Below are 21,696 nucleotides of genomic sequence, written 5' to 3'. Positions count from 1 at the left end.
GTCTGTGTTCAGAGGAGAAAAATTATTATTATTATTTTTTTTAAGTTTGGCCCAAGTGGGACTTGGCAGGAAGGAAAATATTAACTAGGGGAAGAGTCATAAACACCATCCCAAAACTATAGCAGAGGCTTTGGTCTGGGTTGGAACATCTGGGTCACAAATTCCCACTATCCCCTCATCGCTAGCAGCTCCTGAGGCGCTCAGCCCAGGTGCAAAATCTCCTCACGTGCTCTGAGCACCCCAGGGTAACAGGCCCAGGTTACAGATGGTGGAGGCATGAGATAAAGAGAAGGAAAGAAGCTGAGCTCAGAGATACCAGGCCATGTTCTCATAGAGCCAAAACCCACCTGCACAGATAACGCAGGCCAAGAACCAGGAGAAGGACAAAACCCTGCGTTCATCTGAATGATGTGAAACTGTCAAAATCTGACAACTGCCAGATTTTGCATTTCCAGCGTTTGGCTGCTATCAGGCAGAACCGTGTGAATTGCCACAGGTTCTGAATGAATCTACAGATCACCCCATTTACTAGGCACACTGTGCGCTGCTTGTGTAGATCTGACTCATGAACATCAAAGTAGCTTTGAAATAGCACAAAGGAGCCATTTGGTGGTGCATGCCTGCAGTCCCAGAGGCTTGGGAGGCTGAGGCAGGAGGATCAAGAGTTCAAAGCCAGCTTTAGCAACTCACCGAGGCCCTAAGCAACTCAGCAAGACCCTGTCCCTGAATAAAATATTAAAAAAGGACTAGGGATGTGGCTCAGCGGCTGAGAGCCCCTCTGTTCAATCCCTGATTACCCCCCGCAAAAAAAAAAAACAAAAAAACAAAAAACTACAAAGAAATTCTGTTAACAGAATTGGGTAATCCCTCTTCTAAATTAAAAAAAAAAAAAGAAAGAAAGAAATTCTCCATTTTATGCTTCCGTTTTCAATCTAGTGTCTGCTTAAATAAAAATTCCACAAAGCTTCATGGTGGCGGAGCCCCTTAGGCAACAGCTTGCTGGGGAGGTGGCTCAGCGGTAGAGCACAAGGCTAGAGCTCAAAGACAAAAAAAAATCCTGTGCAAACAGCAAAATGATTTAGGAACAAAAGGAAAAACAGAAGCTTTACGTCTTGCACCTTCTAAAAGTGTGAAGCTCTGCTTCTGTGTTTGGAAATGCTCGAGTAAGTCAGTCGAGGATGCTGAGCAGGAGCTCGAGGCTCCCTGGCTGTGGCTGCTTCGTTTGAAATCAGAGAGCAGGAGCATCTGCCACCAACTGCTGATGCAGCCGCCTGGAGTCCTGCCAGCTGTGAACAGGGTGAGATGGCTTCCCCCCCCCCCCCCCCCCCCCCCCCCCCCCCCCCCCCGCAGTGGAGCTCTGCTGGGGGTGCGAGACCAGCAGCACAGACGTCCCTAGGAACTGTCAGCAATGCAGAGACCTGGGCAGCTCCCCAGGCTCTGCAGCAGAGGCTCAGCTCAGGGTGGGGTAGCAATCTGGTTGTCCCCAGGTCATTCTGATGCACACTAAAGCTGGACCCACGGACATGAGTGGTGAGTAGGCAAACAGTTTTCCAGCTGTGTCGATGGGAATCCTCAAGGTCACCTGGGTCTCTGACAATGGGGAAGAGCATGGGAGATTTCTGGATGTGACCAGAGCTCCCATTTCAATCTGTCTGATCAACAGTGGTACAGCTGGAAGGTTTCATTCCGAAATTCATTCTGGTTTTCATAATAGACGAGAGTACAAATGCCCAAGGGCAAGCTAGTCATTAGTAGAATGTTCTAGAATACCTGGGCCCCAGGGATGCCAAAGCAAAATGGAAGCACAACTAGCCCAGGCCCTGCAGGGGCCCTTCCTAGGTGCGAGCAGGTGGGAGTTCTCCAGAGGCTTTAATAAGAGAAACACCCCAGACAGAGGTGACTTCTCCCTTTTTTACTATTTAGAGAGAAAAGCTCTAAGGAATGTAGAATGAGCAGGACAGAGGCCTGCTCTGTTTTTCTCTTAGTTGGCTTAAAGCAAAAGCTTCTGCCCCATCTTTTACATAACTTTTTAAGAACACATTGAAAGATTTTTAATTAGCCAGGTATGGTGGTGCACGCCTGTAATCCCAGCAGCTCCAGGAGGCTAAGGCAGGAGGATCTCAAGTTCAAACCCAGCCTCAGCAACTTAGCAAGGCCCTAAGCAACTCCGTGAGACCCTGTCTCTGAATAAAATACAAAACAGGGCTGGGGATGTGGCTCAGTGGTTAAGTGCTCCTGAGTTCAATCCCTGGCACCAAAAAAACCAAAAGTTTTTAATTAAACTTTCTAATTTGAAGTACCGACCCTGTTCTGTGAAGACAAAGGATTGTGACAGTCCAGTTTTCCTCCCCTCCCCTCCCCATCCCATCCTCTCCCAAGTCCTACTCTCAGCAGGAGAGGGAGGAGGGGTCCTTGGGTGGGGGAGGCAGGGACACTTCTGAGGTGAAAACTGTCACCACTGCACCCCCAGAATGTCCCCTCCTCCACTCTGACAGATCCGCAGGAGTCTGTTGCTTCTTGCTGTACTTGATAAAGTCTGTGAACCTGAATCTGCCAACACTAAACCTTGGCTCTCGGGGCTCCTCGTCCTCAAGGACAAGGTTGGTCCCCGAGAGCCTCTGACGCAACACTTGAGTCAGCCAACCTATCAACAGTGAGCTTGTGTGTGCATTTCCCTTTCAAGGTGTCCTAGGGTCGGTAACCTGGAGCTCACGCCAACTGCACCCCGACTAGGCCAGAGCGGAGCTTGCCTATCATGCGTCTTCTCCCACGGGCACGTCACCCACGGCCTTCTTGCACGTAGGACAGCACTGGGACACCGAAACAAACAGCAACACCACCAACAATAGCACAGGAACTGCCAGCGACCTGTGAAAAGGACTCTTGCTCACAGAAAGGCCAAATGTGGTGAAGACAGCCAGCGGGGCCTCGTCCGACCTCGGCTGAGAACGCGTGTGCCATGCGACCCCGATTTTCACCACTCGGCAGGTGTCTGCACGAGACTGAGGAAGAGCCACGAGTTCTGACTCTGGGGTTAGAAGCAAATCTCTGCGAGCCAGTTCACAAATGTGGAACTGAATGAGGAGGATGGATTTCGTGGAGCCCTGGGGGGACCCAAGTGAGACCGGCCAAGCCCTGCTCCTACCAGAACTGCCTCTTTCCCACTGACCCACTGAGAACAGCCGGACGATCTGATTGGATAAATGCTTGCTTCTCTGTCCTCCCCAGGTTTTGTAGCGGTCACCTCCTATTTTACTCACACTTCACCCCGCCTAGGGTTCTCCCCAGCCTCCCCTCTGGGAGAGACAGTGGGGGAGCTGCTGAGTTCCCAGCAGCACCGAGAGAATCTATGCTTTGTCACCTGCCCCCTCCTGCACTCTGCGGTCAACCGACAGGGCTATAGATGGACATGGTCATCTGCCAGGGAGGGGCTCTACCCCCACCCCAGCTTCAACCCAGCTCTGCCACTTAGGAACCAAGTGAGCCAAGTCTGCACGTGGGTGACACACAGCGGGAATGGTACCTCCACCTCCTACACTGCTGCGAGGACTCAGAGACCTCAGGGTGGCACATAGACAGGAGGTATCCGGGCAAAGGGGCCTGGGACAGCTATTAAAACACAGTCCCAGGGAACAAGAGGGACTTCAGAAGCGCCTGTCACCACCCTCATCCCCTCGCTGGACTTGGTTCTCCCAAGAGCCATCCAGCCAGATCCTCCTCCAGCCTCTGCTCTGGGGTCCTTGTGCCCCTGTGCGCCCTGACTGTAAGATGAAGCTTCAGAGGGGCCCTTCCAGGGTTCCTCAAGCCTCCCCTCAGACTCAGCCCAGGGCCCCTTCCTAACACTGGGGGTTAACTGGGAGCACTGTGGAGGAAGGAGGAAGCAGGAAAGAGGTAGCAGGGTCCCCGACTTCCAGCTTTCCTGTACTCCTGACCGCTGTGAGCCTAGTTCCCGGCCATGATCTCTCCTTTAAAAAGTTAGACTCACAGTTAAGAACTATGGCTGACCTCCACCTGGACGGGGAACATTCAGAATTCCACGTCCACATAATGCTGCTTTGGAATCTGCTTCTGGCCGGCACCTTCCTGCTGCTTCACCCCCTTGTATCTCTTCCACAGGCAGATACCCCAGTGTATGAAGAGGCCACTCCATGCTGTTGGCCACCCGCCTGTCTGCACCCACCTGTCCCAAGAGAGGCGACTAGGGAGGGGGTAGCACACACCTTTCCCCTCTAATCTGGTTCAAGTCATAACATTCCCACACTCTGGGCCATGTTTTAGAAGCACAGTTTACTTTCTTTTTAGGTACTGGAAACTGAACCCAGAGGCCCTTTACCACTGAGTCACATCTCCAGCTTTTCAAATGTTTTTATTTTGAAACTGAGTCTTGCTAAGTTGCTTAAGGCCTTGCTAAATTGCCAAGGCTGGCCTTGAACTGCAGCCCTCCTGCCACAGCCTCCGGAGCCTCTGTTTCCACAGAGACCCCTGTTTCAATAGACACCCCTAAATGTTACAAGACAACAAACCTCTAAAATGGGCTGTGTGAGTGTAGTGGCAGGGGGGTCTCCCCAGAGTCCCCTCAGATCGTCCCCAAGGCCATGAGAAGAGGCCAAGCCCTGACATGAACCTGTGGGGGACAGGTATGCAGACCCTGCGTGGGGACAGGGAGCAGAACTGCAGATAAGAGGGGAGGGAGGGAGGCAGCCTCAGGGAGTGTCCTGGGGTCCCAGCACCAGCCCCATCTCAGCCCCCACTGTACCTCTGGGCTGTCAGACCCGTGGAGACCTGGCCGATGGCGTCATCATGGCGGGAAGAGGCCACTAGGGGCAGGTTTCTCAGGCCTGCAGCTGGCTGGATGACATCATCTGTGGCAGGGGTGCTGGGGAGAGAGAGAAAGACCTCAGAAATGCCCTGGAAGTTTCACGTGTGTTAACAGCACCTTCTAGCCAACCCTGAGCAGCCTGTTTCCCCCTCTATGAAGTAGGGTCTGAGCTGCTCACAGGATGGCTGCACATGGCCAGGTCCAGGAAGGGTCGGTCATTGGCCTGTGATAAGTTGTATTCAGAAACCCAGGGGAAGGGCTTAGAAACCTTTATAGCAATCTGAGAGAGGAAGTTGATGTCTGCTGAATCTAATCACAGAACATCAGGGCTTATGTTTTGCAAGTCTTCATTAGTGGTTCTCAGTCGGAGATGACGTTTGCCTCCAGGGGACACTAGCAATGTCTGGAGACATTTTTGGCCGTCACAGCTTGGGGTTGAGGTGCTACAGGCAACTAGTGGGTACAGGCCAAGGCTGCTAGGCACCCTACAACACAGGGGACAGACCTCTGTGTCAAAGGATTACCTAGCCCTGAAAATCAAGTGTCAATGTTGGGAAACCCTGGGCTGGAGTCACGTTCCATTTTTCTAGTAATTTATTTCATTATATTCTCAAAAGTTCTGATGTGACAAGTTAGAAATTTAAAAACTGCACTAGTCCCTCACTGAGAAACACACACAGAAGACCCCAAGAGCAGGCTGGCCCAAGACACAGGCCTGACACACGGGGGATCCTACAGGGAGCCCTCTGGCCATGGCTGCAGCCAGGGCTGCCACGAGCAGCTTGCTCTACCTCCGGGAGGAGTGGCTGCTCCACTCACAGGCACAGTAATGGGACTGTCACTATCATTCCCTGAGCAGGTGCTTATTGAACCCGAGTCCTGTGCCGTGAGCTAGAGATAGGTCCCTTGTGCAGCTTATAGTCTCAGGCAATAGGTAGACATCTTCAAAATGCTTATGTATGTAGTAACAATTGCTGTCACTGCTAAAAAGGAAGGTACACATGGCCGTGAGAGCATAAATAGGAGTTCCTGGCCCAGACTCGGAGTCAGGAAAATCTTCTTTGTGAGGGGTGAGTAAGCGGAGGCCAGCTGGCCGGCCCTGGACAGCAAGTGTTTGCTGATGCTTACTGTGTGCCAGGATTTCTTCTGAGTGCTTATATATATATTGCCATATTTGGTCCTCAAACAACCCCATGAGGTGGTTACTATTATTATCCCCCTTACTAAGGTTCAGAGAGGCTGAGTAACTTGTCCAAAGTGGCATAGCTGCTGTATGGCAGATCCAGGGTACAAACCCCAGCCTGACCATAGGAGCCTTGTTCTTTGTCACAGCGATTGGCTGCATCCCAAATGTGGAAGAGTAAGAAAAAGGTGAGTGTCCGCCAGCATAGGGAGCCACGCGCTATATGAAAGAGTCACGATCTGGAAGGAGTTTGGCATGGTGGAGGATCAGCTGAAGGTCGTGGAATGGGAGTGTAGCTAGAGAAGGGAAGACTACAAAGGCAGAGTAGACGGGGCAGATCGCGAGGCCAGGTAGGGCAACTGGGACTCGGTCCTAAGCCAGGATCAGCCAGAAGCGTCTGTAGAATGTTCAGCCACCAAGCGCGGCCCTTGGCATCGAGATGAACGAGGATGAGGAGGCCCAGGGTAACTTCCCCAGCTACACTCTAAATACCACTGGACCCGCGCACTCATGTGCCCACACATCACTGTCGGCGCTCCGTGTTCCCAGCATCGTGCCGATTCCCCAGGGACAAGACTCTGGAGCCTGGTGCCCACCCAGTCAGAGAGAAGTCTGTGCAAGGAGAGGGAGGAGGGTGGAACCCAGCGGGGGGATACGGCAGGAATTTGGGATGTCTTCTGGGCATCACAATTTGGACAATACTAAACTACGGGCAAGATGGACTTCCCAGCATCATGAAGTCAGAGCAGAAAATCAGTCTGGGAGTTTTGGCAACACACTCTGAACACCAGAGAAGCCTTTCTTTCCTCTGACACAGCCATGGACTTCCAAGAGTTTATTTTAAGGAGATAATGGAGGGGGAGGCAGATCTCAGCCACAATCACTAATGCAAAAGAACTGTCACAACCAAAATGTCCAACAGCAAGGGACTGCTAACCAAATCAAGGCACAGTGTCACATATGTGTAATCCCAGCCACTCAGGAGGCTGAGACAGGAGGATCGAAAGTTCAAGGTCAACCTCAGCATCTTAGCAAGATCCTGTCTCAAAATGAAATAAAGAGGGTTGGGAGTGTAATTTAGTGGTAAGGTGCCCCTGGCTTCAATCCATAGGACCACAGAAATAAATAAATAAGGTAGATCTTCACGCATCTAGAGATAGACATGTTCATCACCAACTGGAAGTAGGGTCAATGCTATTTTAGCACAGTCAGATCTCAGGTGCCTGCGTGCACGGAAGAGTATATTCCATGAAGGCACACAGAGGATGTGGCAGCAAACCACGCAGGATAAATGCCTCCGTGTTGACAGCACTTCCTTCTCAGAAGTGAAAGGATGAGTGTTCTTCTTTCTTCATGGAATTTGTTTCCCTTTTCTGGCTCTATGCTGAATGCATTTTGCTCTTGCAATCAAAATAAATAAGAAAACATGTTTAAGAGACTCTTAAACTCAGCTCAGGGAAAGCTGGACTTGATGGAGATGACCAGAACAACGGCGGCTCCCCAGCTCTGGAGTCCCAAGCGTGCCCAGCCTCATTCCAGGGCAGAAACCCACCCACGGTGCGCTCAGGAGGCATCACTGAGGAAAACGAAGGAGAATTTTCAGAATACACTTATCTGCCCACACGGGCTTCAGGATGGCATTTCTGACTCTTTGGGATGAAATTATTTTTCAAAGCATATTGGACACTTCCCTGACTTCTTCTGAATGGAGAATCCTCAACATAATTAAATAGTTTCTCGATGACATCTGATCAGCATCCTGCCCAGCCGCCAGGGCACTAAAACAACACTCGTGTGTGAAGTCAGGAGCTGGCTCCCAGGCCACCCCGCCCTGGGCTCTCCGCCAGGCACCCTCCCTGGCTCCAGCCTCTCCCTCTGTGAGAATGGAGGCTCCAGGCCACGTGACCAGGGACTCCTGACCCAGTCTCGACCCTCCTGCTCTCAGGCTGTCGGCTTCCCTTCTGCTTCCCAGGCCCGCTCCATCTCCTGCCTGAGCCCTCAAGTTCTCTGCTCTGACTCTCCACAGACTAAAACACAGCCAGGGTGTCAGAACAGGGCACAGATGGAGAGTTAATAAGCGCTAAGTAAAGGGCTAGCCGCCTCCCAGACACGGACAGCAGGCCGAACTTCAGGACATTCATACGCTATCAAATTCACACTGGACCACCAGCTCTGGGGCTTCTCTGTCTTATTTCCTGGTGACCCAGGTATGCTTCAGATGGCTGACATCTGACATCTCAGGCTATGGAGGGATTCAAATAAAACTCCTCTTCTCAGACCAACCGGCAGAGGTTACAAAAGGTACAACCTAAGTTGTACTGTGGTGGCACTAGTCTAGAGTGTCTGAAATAGTTTTCAGAGAGTTCAGCCGCCAGCTGCTGGGTCAGCCCACGGTGAACATGGGCCAGCGCAGGGTTGCTCTGCCACTAGAATGTCAGGAAGGGAAGCTCCGATCAACACGTGTCTTCCTGCAGGCCATGGGGCACAGCTTCAGAGCTGGAGATAGAGGGTTCTGCTCAGAGAGGAAGCCATTCCCCCTGGTCTAAATGGCTGCTGCCTTCAGTTCTACACGTGCTATCCGACCCCAGGAAGAGCCCATGCAAGGACCAGCACGAGTGACATGGACGGCATTCTCCAGGGCTGAAGACTCAAGAGCAAGACAAGTTCAACATCTAGCGTGGGAACTATGAAGGGAGATGTCTGAGTCCCTTAGGGCAGCTGCAACAAACTCCAGAGACCGGTGCCTCATCAGCAATAGACATGTATTTCCCACCTTTCTGGAGGCTGAGAAGTCTGAGATGAGGCGCCGCAGGCCTGGCGTCTGGTGAAGGCTCACAGATGGCAGCTTCCCGCTGCACCTCACGTGGTGGAGGAGGCCAGGAGCCTCTCGGGCTCCTGATGCCATCACCTCGGGGTTAGGGTTCCAACATATGAATGTTGGGGGGACAGACCATAGCAGGTGGTGACAGAGGGACAAGCTGCCATGGAAACACAGGACTCTTCCAGGCCAACAAAGATTGCATGGAAGGTGAAGGGCACAGGGGCTGATGGGCGCCAAGAGCTTCTAGCCTAGAAACCGCCTCTCAGGCTGGAGGAATGCTCAGTGGTCAAGTGCCTGTGAGAGGCCACAAAGTGAAACTAGCTTCTGCCTCCTTGTGGCCTGGCTGGAAAGCCATAGGCTTCCCTTCCCTCCCACAGAGGTGGGGAGGGGAGTGCACAGGAAGGGGCTGGGGAAGCACTGGCCTGGAGGAGGACAGTGTCCTCAGGAGGTCATTACCCACAGGGAGGGTAGCCAAAATACCACAACCATACCAAAGATAACAGGAGCCAGGCTCAGAGTCCGGGAAGGATTTGCATGTGCAAAAAGTAACAGGCCAGGCTATTCCCGGGCTGACTGCAATCAGGGAGAGCAGACCCATGTGCGTACACATGTGCAGGCATGCACACACAAGCCTCTCTTCCCCCATGAGGAGGGCCGGGTCAAAAAGACAAGACCACCTCAAACAGGCTGCCACTGGCCAAATCTGGGACTGTTTGGACCTCAAAAAGATAAACAACATGGACAGAGATGGATCTTAACCTACGAATAAAATAACCCACGAGATCAAATAGATATAAATGAAGACAAACAAATGGGGAGAGGGAAGGACCCTCCCTGCTGGCAGCATAGAGCAAAGGTCTGCAGGCAGCAGCACCCAGACCCCCCAGCTCAGTCCGGCTCTGGAGGACCGTGTGGCCTGCAGTCTGGCTAGTACCTGCCTGGTTAGCGTATCAGGCAGTGGCCATGGGACCTGCAGCTGGACAGCTGGGGCCAAGGCCAGCTTGGAGAGACCTCAGAATAACAGAAGGTCAGCTGGGAACCTGCAATCCCAGGGACGACAAGGAGCATCAGAAAACCATGAGGGGCGCACAGGAGAAGAAGCGGAAACCAACGCATGCTCGTGTTAGTTGTCAGCATGGAGGAGAGGGGCCCACAGGTGAGCTCTGGAGCAGTTCAGGCACTGAGCTACACTGTGGGTCTCAGGACACTGCAGAGCGGGGGTTAGTCATGGACAGCCGTGATGCCCACCTGGAGGGCGGGAACCGGAGGAATCAGAGGCAACTTGGGTTTTGAGCAGCTAAGGGATCAGAAGACCACATTATTAACTGCATGCTCCACACATAAAACCTCAGGCCTCCTTATTCTTATTTACTCATCTTTAACGAGGATTAAAGATTATTGTCTTATCCTAAAAGGGAGTCAGCGTTCAATTTAATAAATTTACATCATTCTGAGTAATGACATGGACGAGTCCCTGGTTTTAAGTGTTCCTTCTCCTTTTTTTCTAGCATGTGTGATAGACTGACAGATAAAGGGGTTTTTTGTTGTTGTTGATTTTAGTCAGAGTCTTACTAGGTCGCCCAGGACTCTCTTGCCTTGGCCTCCTGAGTAGTGAGGACTACAGGTGTGCGCTACCACATCTGGCTAATACGTAACTCTTCAAATGACCACACAGCCCCAAACTCAGGGCCGAGCTCCCCAGAAACTACGTGCCACATGGCAGAAAACACCGGGGGAGTTCTCACCCTCGCAGCAGACGGCGCCAGCGCTGCTCACATCAGGGCCTCCTCGCACACGCTGGGCAAGGGCTCTACCACCGAACTGCGTCCCAGCCCCTTGTGGCCTCCTTTCTTGAAAGCTGATCATAAATCAGCAAAAGGAAACCTTCTGAGCTGTTGGCAGGTTCTGGGCTGGGCAGGACCCAGCTGGCGAAGGCTTAAGTCAGAGCACAGTCCCAGTAACGCAGTGACAGCCTCTGCAGGGTCCCCATCGGCATCCCGGCATCCCGAAACTAAGCCTTCCACCTCCAGGTGTGGAGCAGCCGCCCTGATCTGCTCTGCAGGTGTGTCCCCAGGTGCGCAGCTCTGTGGACAGAGGAGCCACGCTGTACTTTATTACCCACAATGGAGAACAATTCAGCTTCTCAGGATCTGGCAGATAAGATGGGACAGGTGTGGCTTGCCATCATGCAGGGGTGGGGCTGGGTGACAGAAACATTCCTAAGACCAGAGTAGGCCAGCTCTCCCAGGAGCAGGCAGGGCACTCCAGATCCTGAGGATTGAGGGACCTGACCAGGTGTAAGTGTGCTGGTTTTATTATTGATGACAATATTTTAATATATACAAAACACTGTTACAAATTGAAATAATTATAATAAAGCGTTAATCATAGCAGCAATGATAAGAGCAGCTAACACAGCTGAGCTCTGGTATTTGCCAGGCCTGTGGGAAGTATTTCACAGCACTCACCCACCGAGTTCCTCTCCTGGGAAAGGGTGAAGAACAGAATCAAGATTTGGACCCAGGTCCAAGGGCACAGGGGCCAGGAAGTCCCGCAGCAGGCTTGAGGCCTGGCTCCAGCTAGGGAACAGGAAGACACCCCCTGCAGGACTCTGGGGAAAGCAGCTCTTGGAAGTGACCCTGGAGCCCTGGTCAGGGAGAACAGGGAGAGGTTTGCCACTCCCAAATAAGGAAGTTCCGCAATTTAAAGATTTAGTCTTTTAAAAAAAGAATTCTTTAAACTACTAGAGAGCTACTTAAGTTTGTGCAGGATGTTAGAGTTTTGTCAAAAGCTGCCTTTAGTAATTCACCAGGACCCCTGTGTAGAAGGCAGCCAGTTACTTTATAGAACAGGAGACAGAGAAAGAGACTTGGTAAAGAAGCACATGGCCCAATCCCTCTTGAGAGGCTGGACAGGGCAGGTGACAGGAGACCAGGACTGGGGCCAGACTGTCCAAGCTGGGACCCTCTCCAGCAAGGCAGAGCTGTGCAGCCTTGGGGCAGGTCCACTGAGAGCCTCGGTTTCCCCATCTGTCGAAGAGGGCAGCGGCAGGCCCTGCCTGGAAAGGGGGGAAGAGGTCTGTAAGACTAAACATGCAAATATTTCTCCAGCAAGCGCCTGGCACCTGGGAGCCACTCCAGAGGTGAAAAGGCCACCAATCCCAATATAGGCGTGAGAGCCACACCACGCTTGCCCAGGTCCATGAGCCCCTCTCTTCTGCCTCTCCTGCCCAGGTGTGCAACCTCAGGAGCTCACGGTTCCTTCACGCATCCTGGAGCTAGAACACCAGCCAGGCGTGGATGAAGAAGGAATACAGAAACCGGGCACCGTGGCACATGCCTGTAATCCCAGCGGCTCGGGAGGTTGAGGCAGGAGGATCATGAGTTCAAAGCTAACCTCAGCAATTTAGTGAGATCCTGTCTCTAAATAAAATATATTTTTAAAAAGGGCTGGAGATATGGCTCAGAGGTTAAGCAACCCTGGGTTCAACTCCCTGTAATAAAGGAAAAAAAAAATGAACACAAATGATAGGTGAAGGGAAGCAATGTTTATGAGCCCCTTATATGTGCCAGGTCCTTTCTGAGCAAGGTGACAGCACTTCACAAAAAGACAAAGGCAGCCTCCTGGGTATGGCTTGGGTATGGTTAATTCCCCCCGCCACCCCCCCCCCAAAAAAACCCTCATATGGAAATTCAGCCCCTACCATGAGACGCTAAGAGGTGGGACCAGGTGGGACTGAGAGAGGTAATCAGGGCTCTGCTGATTGAGCCGATTCTTGCACTCACGTGATCACTGATTAGCAGGTGGTCTCAGTGGTGGTCTGATATAGAAGCAGTCTGGCCAGGCCTCTCCTGCTCCCAGACTCCTGACACCATGCCTGAGCTGTCTCAGGACTCCACCAGCAAGGCCTCCCCCAGATGCGGCCCCTCCATCTTGGACAAGAACTAGGAGTCAAAATAAGCCTTTTTCCTTTCTCACATGTCCAATCTTGTGGCACCGTGTCATTAGCCAACAGGAAACGGACCAAGACATCCCTTTACCACAGGAGGCCGAGCCCCCTCAGGCTGCTCAGACTCCAGACCTCAGACCCCCGGACCTGATGGCAAACCCTGCCCCTCTCACGGTACAGGAGCCTCCACAAAATGAGGGTTTGGACTGTTGGTCTTCTGGGGCCCCTTCTGACCTGAAGATATGCTCATGTGATTCATACCCCAGGCTCCAGAAGTACTGTCCCCTGGCCTGGCTGGAAAAGGACAGCTTGGGGAGGTCACAGGGAGAGCCTGTTTGGCCCAACCCCAGGGGTTAGGACTTGAGGCTGGGAAGCAGGGGGTGACCTGCCGCATGAGCTCCAGATCCCTGGGGGCTCCACTGGGAAGCAGGAGGAAGGGAACCCTTCCTCACATACGACTTAGCCACAGCTTGATGTGGCTACTGTTGTCCCCATATCCACCAGGGCTAATGAGTCCAAGAACCAGAGCAGGGTTTCACAACATCCCAGGAGAGGAATGTACTCCAGGAAGACAAGCCTCAAGGAGGCAGCCCCTGTTCTTCCCCAAAGACCAAAAAGTAAACCCTTCTAGGTGCTGGGAAAAGCCACATGGTCAGGTGAGTAACAGTGCAGTTGTGCCCCTCATCAAAGCCACACAAAACCAAGGGACACTCTGAATGGGCCAGTACTCCAGGTTGCGATCCTAGCCCAGGATCCTCCCCCCGCCAAAGCATCAAGCCCACAAGTTCACTGCCACTTCCAGAACTGTCACAGAAACCAACTGAGGAGTCGGGGCAGGGGGCAGGACAGCAAGTACCTCACAAAGAGCACAGGCCCGGGACACAAGTCGGAGCCGGAATCGAGCTCTGCACTTACTTGCTATTTATAAGCCCTAACTAGGTTCATTAAACTCTCAGTTTCTAAATGTGTAAAATGGGAATAAAATACATTACTCGAAATTTTATTCAAAGAAATAAGAGCAAAAATGTGTAAAACTCGTAGAAATAAAAGTAGAATGGTTGGTACCAGGCCTGGACGAGGCAGAAAAAGATTTGTTGTATAATGGATTCAGAGCTTCGGGCTGACAAGATGAATAAGTTCTGGAGATCTCTCTCTCAAGTGAATATACTTAACACTACTGAACTCTACACTTAACAATGGTTCAAATGATAAATTTTATGTTACATCTGGTTTGCTGAGTCACAATTTTTTTTTTTTAAACATAGGTAAAGCACAGTGTCCATCTCACTATTGGTCCTCGATGAACAGCAGGTGTTCAATAAATATTGCTTGGTTACAAGGAAAGTAACAATAACAGACCAATACTAACAGCTGCTCTCACTAGGTCTGCCTGGCTGCCACTACATTCAGGCCAGAAATCAGTTTCCCCCTGAATTTTCCAGGTTGAAAACGGGCTCCCAGTAGTCAATAAGCCAAACTTCAACAAATACCTCCAGGGTTTTCACATGGACACCACAAAATTTAGAAACAAGGGCTGAGGATGTGGCTCAGTGATAGAGTATCTGCCTGGCATGCACCAGGCCCTGAGTTCGATCCCTAAACAAAACAACACCAACAACAGAACTGAAAAAATAGCCTCATCCATCCAGTTCTGTGTGTCTTTGATCAGAGTCAGATTTTCCCTGATTCCAAAACCACACAAGCAGCAAAATTACCTCCACATGTCCACCCCACCATGACAAAGTCTTGACCTTGAGCAAAGCCTTCAGTCTCACAGTTCAAGAGAGGAGACATTTATTTGTTAGTCCAACAAGAAACTGCTGGAAAGATGTTCTGCCCTGCAAAGCCCTGGACACGGAAGGTGTACACAGAAATGAGCAGGGTCTCGCAGCCCTCATGTGGCTGACAACAGAATTCCTGGGGACTAGAGAGAGCAGAGGTGACAGTTAAACTTTTCCTGTTTTTCTGAAGCATGGAGCCACCTGCAGGAGTCTCCAGAAAGTTCCAGGATTGGAAGGTATGGATGGGAAAGGATGCCACCAAGGCTGGTGGCCCCGACTCCCTGCTATCCCTTCCCAAGCTGGCATATCTCTCCCAGAGGGAACTGTCACCATGTGAAAGCAGGCCCATGCCATCAAGGGGCTTAAATGGTTCCATATTCTTTTATTTCCACTTGCTTTTCAGGGAAGGGAAGGGAAGATTGATGGCCAGCCTAGCAAGGCCAGGCAGGAGGAGCCCAAGGGGGGCCCAGGTAACCAGCTCCCAGGCAGTAGGGTCAAGAAGTGGCTTTGAAACAAAAGAGAACTACATTCATTAGTACTGATCCCTTGTTTATGTTTACCAAGAAAAATAATACAAACAGACTCCAGGAGGTGTTAGGAAATCCAACTCTCTAAATTACAATGAGGTGGAAAATCCCAGCACCACGGATCTTTCCTTTGCACGGTACTTAATATTTTACCAAGTACGGTCCCAGGGACTTCACAGGGACTTCACTCGCCTCAGCTCTGCGATGGGCATGCGAGGGGTGGGGGTGGGGGGGTCACTATCCTCCCACTAAAGAAAAGTGACTCAGAAGGCTCACAACTTGTTCAAGGTCACACAGCTGGTGAGGGGTGGGTCAGGGCCTCTTTAGAGAATCTCTGTCTCCAAATTCTGAGCTTTCTCTACCCTGCCCCTCCCCACCCCAGGGGAAATGAGTCTTGGGAACCTTGCTTTCTCTAAATTGGCAGCCCTGGATACATTTCTAAGTGAGAGGCTGAAACCCTATAAGGGTGGAGAGGGGAGGGGGAAGGGGCTGAGAGCCGATCTTCCACAGGCCTGAAATGCAGCCTCACTGTGGCCCTGGTCTCATCCCCTGGAGAATTCCTCTGCCCCCTGCCCTATTTTTAGAGGCAAAGCCTTGCAGAGGTTAGTTCCCCAGGTCTTTGTTTTCATGCTTTCGTTTCTCTTGAATGATTTCATAATCCTTGGGATGTTTTGTCATCACAGGGAGTTGCTGTGGAAATGACAGTGGAAGCCGTAAAAAAAGGACCGTGACCTCGATGGCAGAGAGACAGAGAAAGTTCAAACAAAGATAGATTTCACAGACTTTGGTCACTGGGGAGAGACAGGGGACCCAGCCGGTGGCCTTCTCTACCTTAGACTTGCTCCTCTTGCCAAGCTCTGGTCACTGGCTCTATCACCAACTTCCCAAACCTCCTCCAGATCATCTGTGCAAAGGTGCAAGGCCCTGCCACACCCAAATCACAATGATCTAAGGACCATTTGCTTTTGGCTCTGGAACCAGGTCCCAGGAGAGTACACACCCGCATGTGTACACAGGTCAGCCTGGGGACTGGCAGGCCAGAGACCCATTTAGCTCATCCTCCCAACTACATCTCTCTGATTCCACCAACTTTGCAGAGTCCTCTAAGCAGGATGCTATTGGCATTTGAAGTGAGGCAATTCCTGATTGTGCAGGACTGTGTGTCCCACGTGTAGTGTCCCTGACTCTCAGCCACTAGATGCCTATCATATGCTCCTGGTTGCTTGGAGTGTTACCCCTACTACAGGCTGTCCAATGGGCACATACCTGGGTAGCCCCCCCCCCTCCACACACACATAAGCACACCTCCTTGGAGGTAGGGCCTGCATCTTATTCAATTCAACCACCATCTACCCCTAGGCCCTGTGTCACTGGTACAGTGCTACTGCGAGCTAGACATGTCCTCCCTCGAGCAGTGTCTGTCTCCATAGAAGCAACAAACAAACGACTGTGATACAAAGCTAAATAAAACCAAAGAGGTCGCCTGTGGACCTAGCACAGAGAACCAGGCCAGGTATCTGGGGTCCTGGGTTGGAGTCTCACAGTGAGGAGCAATCCTAGCCAAGACCCTGGAATTCTTTGAATCTCTCTTTTCGTATCTTTAACGAAACCAGTTTCCTAATAGTTAAAATATTCTATGGGCTGGGGATGTGGCCCAAGCGGTAACACGCTAGCCTGGCATGCGCAGGGCGCTGGGTTCGATCCTCAGCACCACGTAAAATAAAGACGTTAGATGTTGTGTCCACCGAAAACTGAAAAATAAATATTAAAGAAAAATATTCTAAGGGCTCAAGCTTGAGAGAGACAATGGGATGGGGACAGGAGGCTAATTTGATCTAGGTTTCAGAGAAGTGTGACATTTGACTGGCAGATTTCCACAAGCAGTAATGCCTGTATGTGAATAAGTGTGACTTGAAGCAGGCCACTCCGCATGGTCTACCCTGAGGCTAGGATGTCCCTTCTGATGAGGGACCAGTGACAGTGTAAGAGCCCAGGAAGAGGCACGAGTGGCTCAGCCACCCATGCCTCTGCCCAAGGAGGGCGGTCACTGGCCTATTTCCTGTTCCAGCTCTCCTCAGAGGAAAATGCCCTGGGAGGACAGGCTGAGAGATGCAGTCCCGTGGGAATCCACTCCTTTTCACTGCAGCCAGTACAACCCGCCTGATCTCAGGAGGCCCTCCCACCTGGCCTGGGAACAGGCCAGACACCCTAGGAGGTAACTCTCTAAGACTCCCTGTGGGACGCCCAACAAAACCCTTGTTAGGAGTTCACCAACTGCCAACCCTGAAAATGCTGGACAAGAGTCACCATGGAAATCTACAATCTGAATGGATGAAAACCACAGACGAACCACACCCTCAGGCCATAGCCTCCACCAGTCCTTTCCAAATATAATGGAACCAGCTTTTGAAATGTGACTTCAATAAGGCATCAGTGAAATACGGTTGGTGAGAGTTCTCTGCCTGATAACAGAACTGAAACTTTACTCTGGCTTAAGACTGATAAGAGACAGCCCTAGGGTCCTAGATTTTCCAAGTGCTGTGACAGAAGGGCTGGGACTGTCACAGGTGCACATGCACACCCCCGATGGGCAGCTGGGCAGCAACTAAGCCCCGGCTTCCTCTCCTCCCGCCTCCACAGGCTCCTTCTACTTCCTCTCCACAATGTATTTCAGCGTTATTTCACCCAGCTACCACATATTCCTGTCTTCGCATCCGATGGAGCCAGGAGCTAACAACAATAATGATAATGATGATAAAGCCATTTTAAAACAAGTATAGAGTACAGCAAAGTTGCAGGAACAGCATGCAAACGGATGGTGCATGGAGCGCTCTGGGCCTGGGCGGCCAATCACAGCACTTCTGAAGCTGCATTTGCAGGACGCCCAAAGTCAGAGGAACACCCGGCAGTGGGAGCCAAGGACGCCAAGGGAAGCTCGGCCGGGTCACGTGCTGCACCAGAGCCTCGAAGTGCGCCCACTGACGTAACTAGTCGAGAATTTAAAAGTCCCAAACTCGGAGGAAATCCAGTGCAGAGTTTTATGGCTAATCCACGCACCGCTGTGGCCACTGGGGGTGTCCCCACGAGAACTGGTGGACCACACAAACTCAGAAGGAGCCCAGGGGCATGGCGCCGACGCCACCCATGGGTGGGGATCTCAACCCGGGCTGAGACCCCAAACTTAGGCAGGGACTCCAACCACGGGTGGGGATCCCAGCCACTGGTGTACATCCTGCCATGGATGCTCACCCGGGACAGCACAGACCCACCCGAGGAGACCAGCCCGCAGGTCCCCTCAGCCCCCCACCCCCCTGCAGACACACTCCACTGCCAGCAGGAGACACAAATATGTATTTAGATACTTTTCCATCCTTTACCAATTCCTGTCAAGGAAAGCCAAAATAAGCTTCTAGCACGCCTTTGTCTGGCGGCCAAGGTCCTGGGGACGCCTGTCTCCTCCCTGACCCCGGCCGCCCGCCTCCTTGTGGCTGCGGCACACTTACCCGCCCGGGGCGATCCAGGATGGCCCTCACCGAGCTGCCTTCCTCCGGGGACGCAGCGGCCAAAGAACCGCCGAGCGGCTGCGTTTTTTCAAGCAAAGCCACAGCGTTGCGTGTGGAGTCTCCAAGGCCGGGTCCAGCCACGGACACAAACTTTCCCCGGGCAACGGCACTGGGACTGCGCGGCTCGGTGAAGGGCTCGGGAAAGTTGCAGCACAAAAGGCCAATGAGTGGGAGAGCGGCGGCGGCCCGGCCAGGCTCCTCCCCCAGCTCTGGCGCTCCGAGCCCGGCCAGCGCGCAGCCAGCTGCTCGCGAGGGCGCCCGCCGCGCTCTCCTCCCCGGCCAGGAATGCACGGGGCGGCCCGCGGCGCGCCCAGGCGCACCGAGCACCCACTTGCCCTGCGACGACAGAGCCAGAGGCCAAGACGGACACAGACACTCTTGCCACCCGCCCGCCACTCCTCAATGACCCATAGGCTTCTTCCAGGAGGCTTTGAGTCATGATAACTTGTTACAGTTCTTAGTTTTTCCACGGCGCTTTCCACTGATCATGGCAACGCGGGGAAGGCATCAGCGTTTGAAATGACCACCAAGGCCAAGTGCAGGCCCGATAGCCCAACCCTGCAGTCCGCGAGCAGGGCGTGCCGGATTGCCTGCATGCTACCCGGGGAAACTTCAGAAAGAAGCTGGGGCAGAGGGAGCTTGGCTTGTTCCTTGAACCAAATTCTGGTTCTTATCTCCACCTGGGTGTCCTGAGGGTGCTTAGCCGCTGGTTCTAAGCCAGACTGTGCTACAGTTTGCACAACTGTTAACCTGCTTCTCTTTGGCTGTGGCACCCTCTGAAATAGGCAGAGGCTACTTCACACCACTTCCGGCCTCCTTATTCCAAGGAACACGTGTGTTTCTATTGGTTTGTGAATAACACCCCCCCCACAAGAGCCTGAAGTTAACCCCTTCCTTCACTAACATCCACTGCACCCAGAAGTGTGCTTACCTGTCCACACCATTGCAGATCACCTTTTCTCTAGAAATTTCTTCAGCTAGACCCCAGCTGAGAAGAGTGGGTAACTATTTGTGTGTGCCAGGCTTCCTGTTAAGTTCAGTGTCAAAGAAAGCACTGCTATATTTTATACACTCAGGGATCAAAGGGCAAGACACTCACAAGTGACTCAGTGCTTCCTTTCCTTCTCTTAAAGAAACAGATGCCCAAGGACTGAGGGCCCCCAAAGGAAAATTCTCTGTAGAATTCATGGAATTTATTTCCACAAAAATATTGTTTGTTTTAATTCCATGATTCTAAAAGTCACATTTCTGAGGGAAATGTAAACAGATTCTTTGTTCACATGTTTATTATGAGCTTACTGGAATATATTATCGTGCCCATTTCACAAATGCAACAACTAAGACCCAAATAGGGTAAGTTGTTCAAAAGTATACCATCAGCCATTGGTGAGTAAGGACTGGAAGGTGCAGTCAGTCTCGTGGGTTCCTGTGCCCCACTCCCAGGCCAGATCTATTTATTGTAAAAACGTACCCACTCACCCCCTTGTAAGCTCAAGCACTCCAACTGGGCTAAACACAAAGGTGAACTTGAGGTGCCACCCCTGTTAGGAGAATCAGGCCCTCCCTGTTGATAGCTGCACAAGCTTCATGGCATAGGAAGGAACTGCTATGCTTTGAAACCTACTAGTGGATGTGATCACCAGAATGAAGGCCCCAGGGACATCGAAGTCTCAGTCCCAGGAGCCTGTGAATGTGTTAAGTGAATACAGCAAAAGGGAATTAAGAGTGTGGAGGGAATTAAAGTTGCCAATCATCTGATCTTAAAATAGGGACATGATCCTGGATTATCTGGAGGGCCCAAGGTGATCACAAAAGTCCTTCCAAGTACAAGAGGAGGAAGCAGAGAAAGAGGAGAAAGAAGAGGAGAGAAGCCGGGATAGAGAGATGGGATGGCGGAAGCACAGAGGGCTGGAGATGCTGGTTGGAAGATGGAGAAAGGAGACATGAGCCAAGGAAAGTGGGCAGGCTCTAGAAGCTGGAGAGACAAGGAAATTGATTTTTCCCAAGAGCTTCCAGAAACAACACAGCCCTGAGTGATTTTAGCCCACTGAGACCCATGTTAGATGGTTCACTTACACAGCTGTAAGAAAATAAATCTGTGTTGTCTTAAGCCATAATTTTGTGGCAATTTATTAGAGCAGCAATAGGAAATTAATACAGTAGGAACCAGTTATTACTGTGATGTCCTCTTTGAAGGATTTTAAGACGGCAACTAGGAATTCATCAACATCTCTAGAGTCTCACCCAATTCATTCATTGCTGGGTAAACACTCTGGCTGAGGAAGGTTGACCCAGCACTTCTCTGAGGTGTCCCCAAGATCAGGCAGTGTAGTGACCATGGACAGCCAGTGTGAGTATGTCCCATGTAGGGCATACTCATTAGAAGAAGAATTCAAGGACTCCCAACATCAAAAGGGATTGAGAGTTGAATCCTGCTACACATCAGAGATGTATCCACACCAGAACCTCACTGCCAACCCACAGAACCCTGGTCAGCCAGAAATGAGGCCGGGAGACACCTGAAGTGATGGGAAGGGTGCACTGTGGTCTCCTCCAGCTCCTGGCCAGGGCAACAGCACAATACCAATTTGCAAGAGAGAGGTGAATGCATGTGAGTCTGTCTTGGTGTACCTGGAATTTATAGAAGACTGAATCACAGGCAGAAGGAATGCACTTACAAACTGCATCTATGACTCTATCTTTTTTGTTCTAAGGATTCCCTGGATCTGCACACAGGGCTATGGCCTCTGAAGCAGCATGACCTGCATAGGTATGTACAGCTGCCCTCATGTGGTAGGTGCTGGGCTATCTTCTCCAGAGTCCTGGGGTTGCTGGAGATTTTTTGTGGTAATGGGGATTGAACCCAAGGTCAATCTACCAGTGAGCTCCACCTCCAGGCCTTTTTATATCAAGACAGGTTCTCACTAAGTTGAACAGGCTGACCTAGAACTTGTCATCCTCCTGCCTCAGCCTCCTGAGTACACTACCAAGCCCAGCTTCTAGAGTGATTTTAAAGGCTGGCTGGGAGGCACTCACTGCATCTGCAACTAGAG

At 51.6% G+C, this 21,696-nt stretch overlaps 1 protein-coding gene across 22 annotated transcripts in view; it reads right to left on the bottom strand.

Moving 5' to 3' along the window:
* The window catches only part of Tacc2 (transforming acidic coiled-coil containing protein 2), a 191,743-nt gene that overhangs the window by 89,136 nt on the left and 80,911 nt on the right, over positions 1–21,696 (bottom strand). For 21 of the 22 annotated variants that reach the window (XM_046448736.2, XM_058580716.1, XM_058580719.1 and 18 more), the window contains one exon: positions 4,757–4,876. The exons of the other annotated variant lie outside the window; for it this stretch is intronic. In XM_046448736.2, the coding sequence (XP_046304692.1) occupies positions 4,757–4,876 (120 nt within the window). The remainder of the gene's footprint in view (positions 1–4,756; positions 4,877–21,696) is intronic. 22 annotated transcript variants of the gene reach the window in all.

The sequence above is a fragment of the Marmota monax genome, unplaced genomic scaffold, assembly GCF_021218885.2.
Source record: "Marmota monax isolate L192 unplaced genomic scaffold, Marmota_monax_Labrador192_F-V1.1 WCK01_AAM20220418_F8-fsc00076, whole genome shotgun sequence".
Classification (NCBI taxonomy): Eukaryota; Metazoa; Chordata; class Mammalia; order Rodentia; family Sciuridae; genus Marmota; species Marmota monax.
This window is presented reverse-complemented; position numbering and strand designations above follow the sequence as displayed.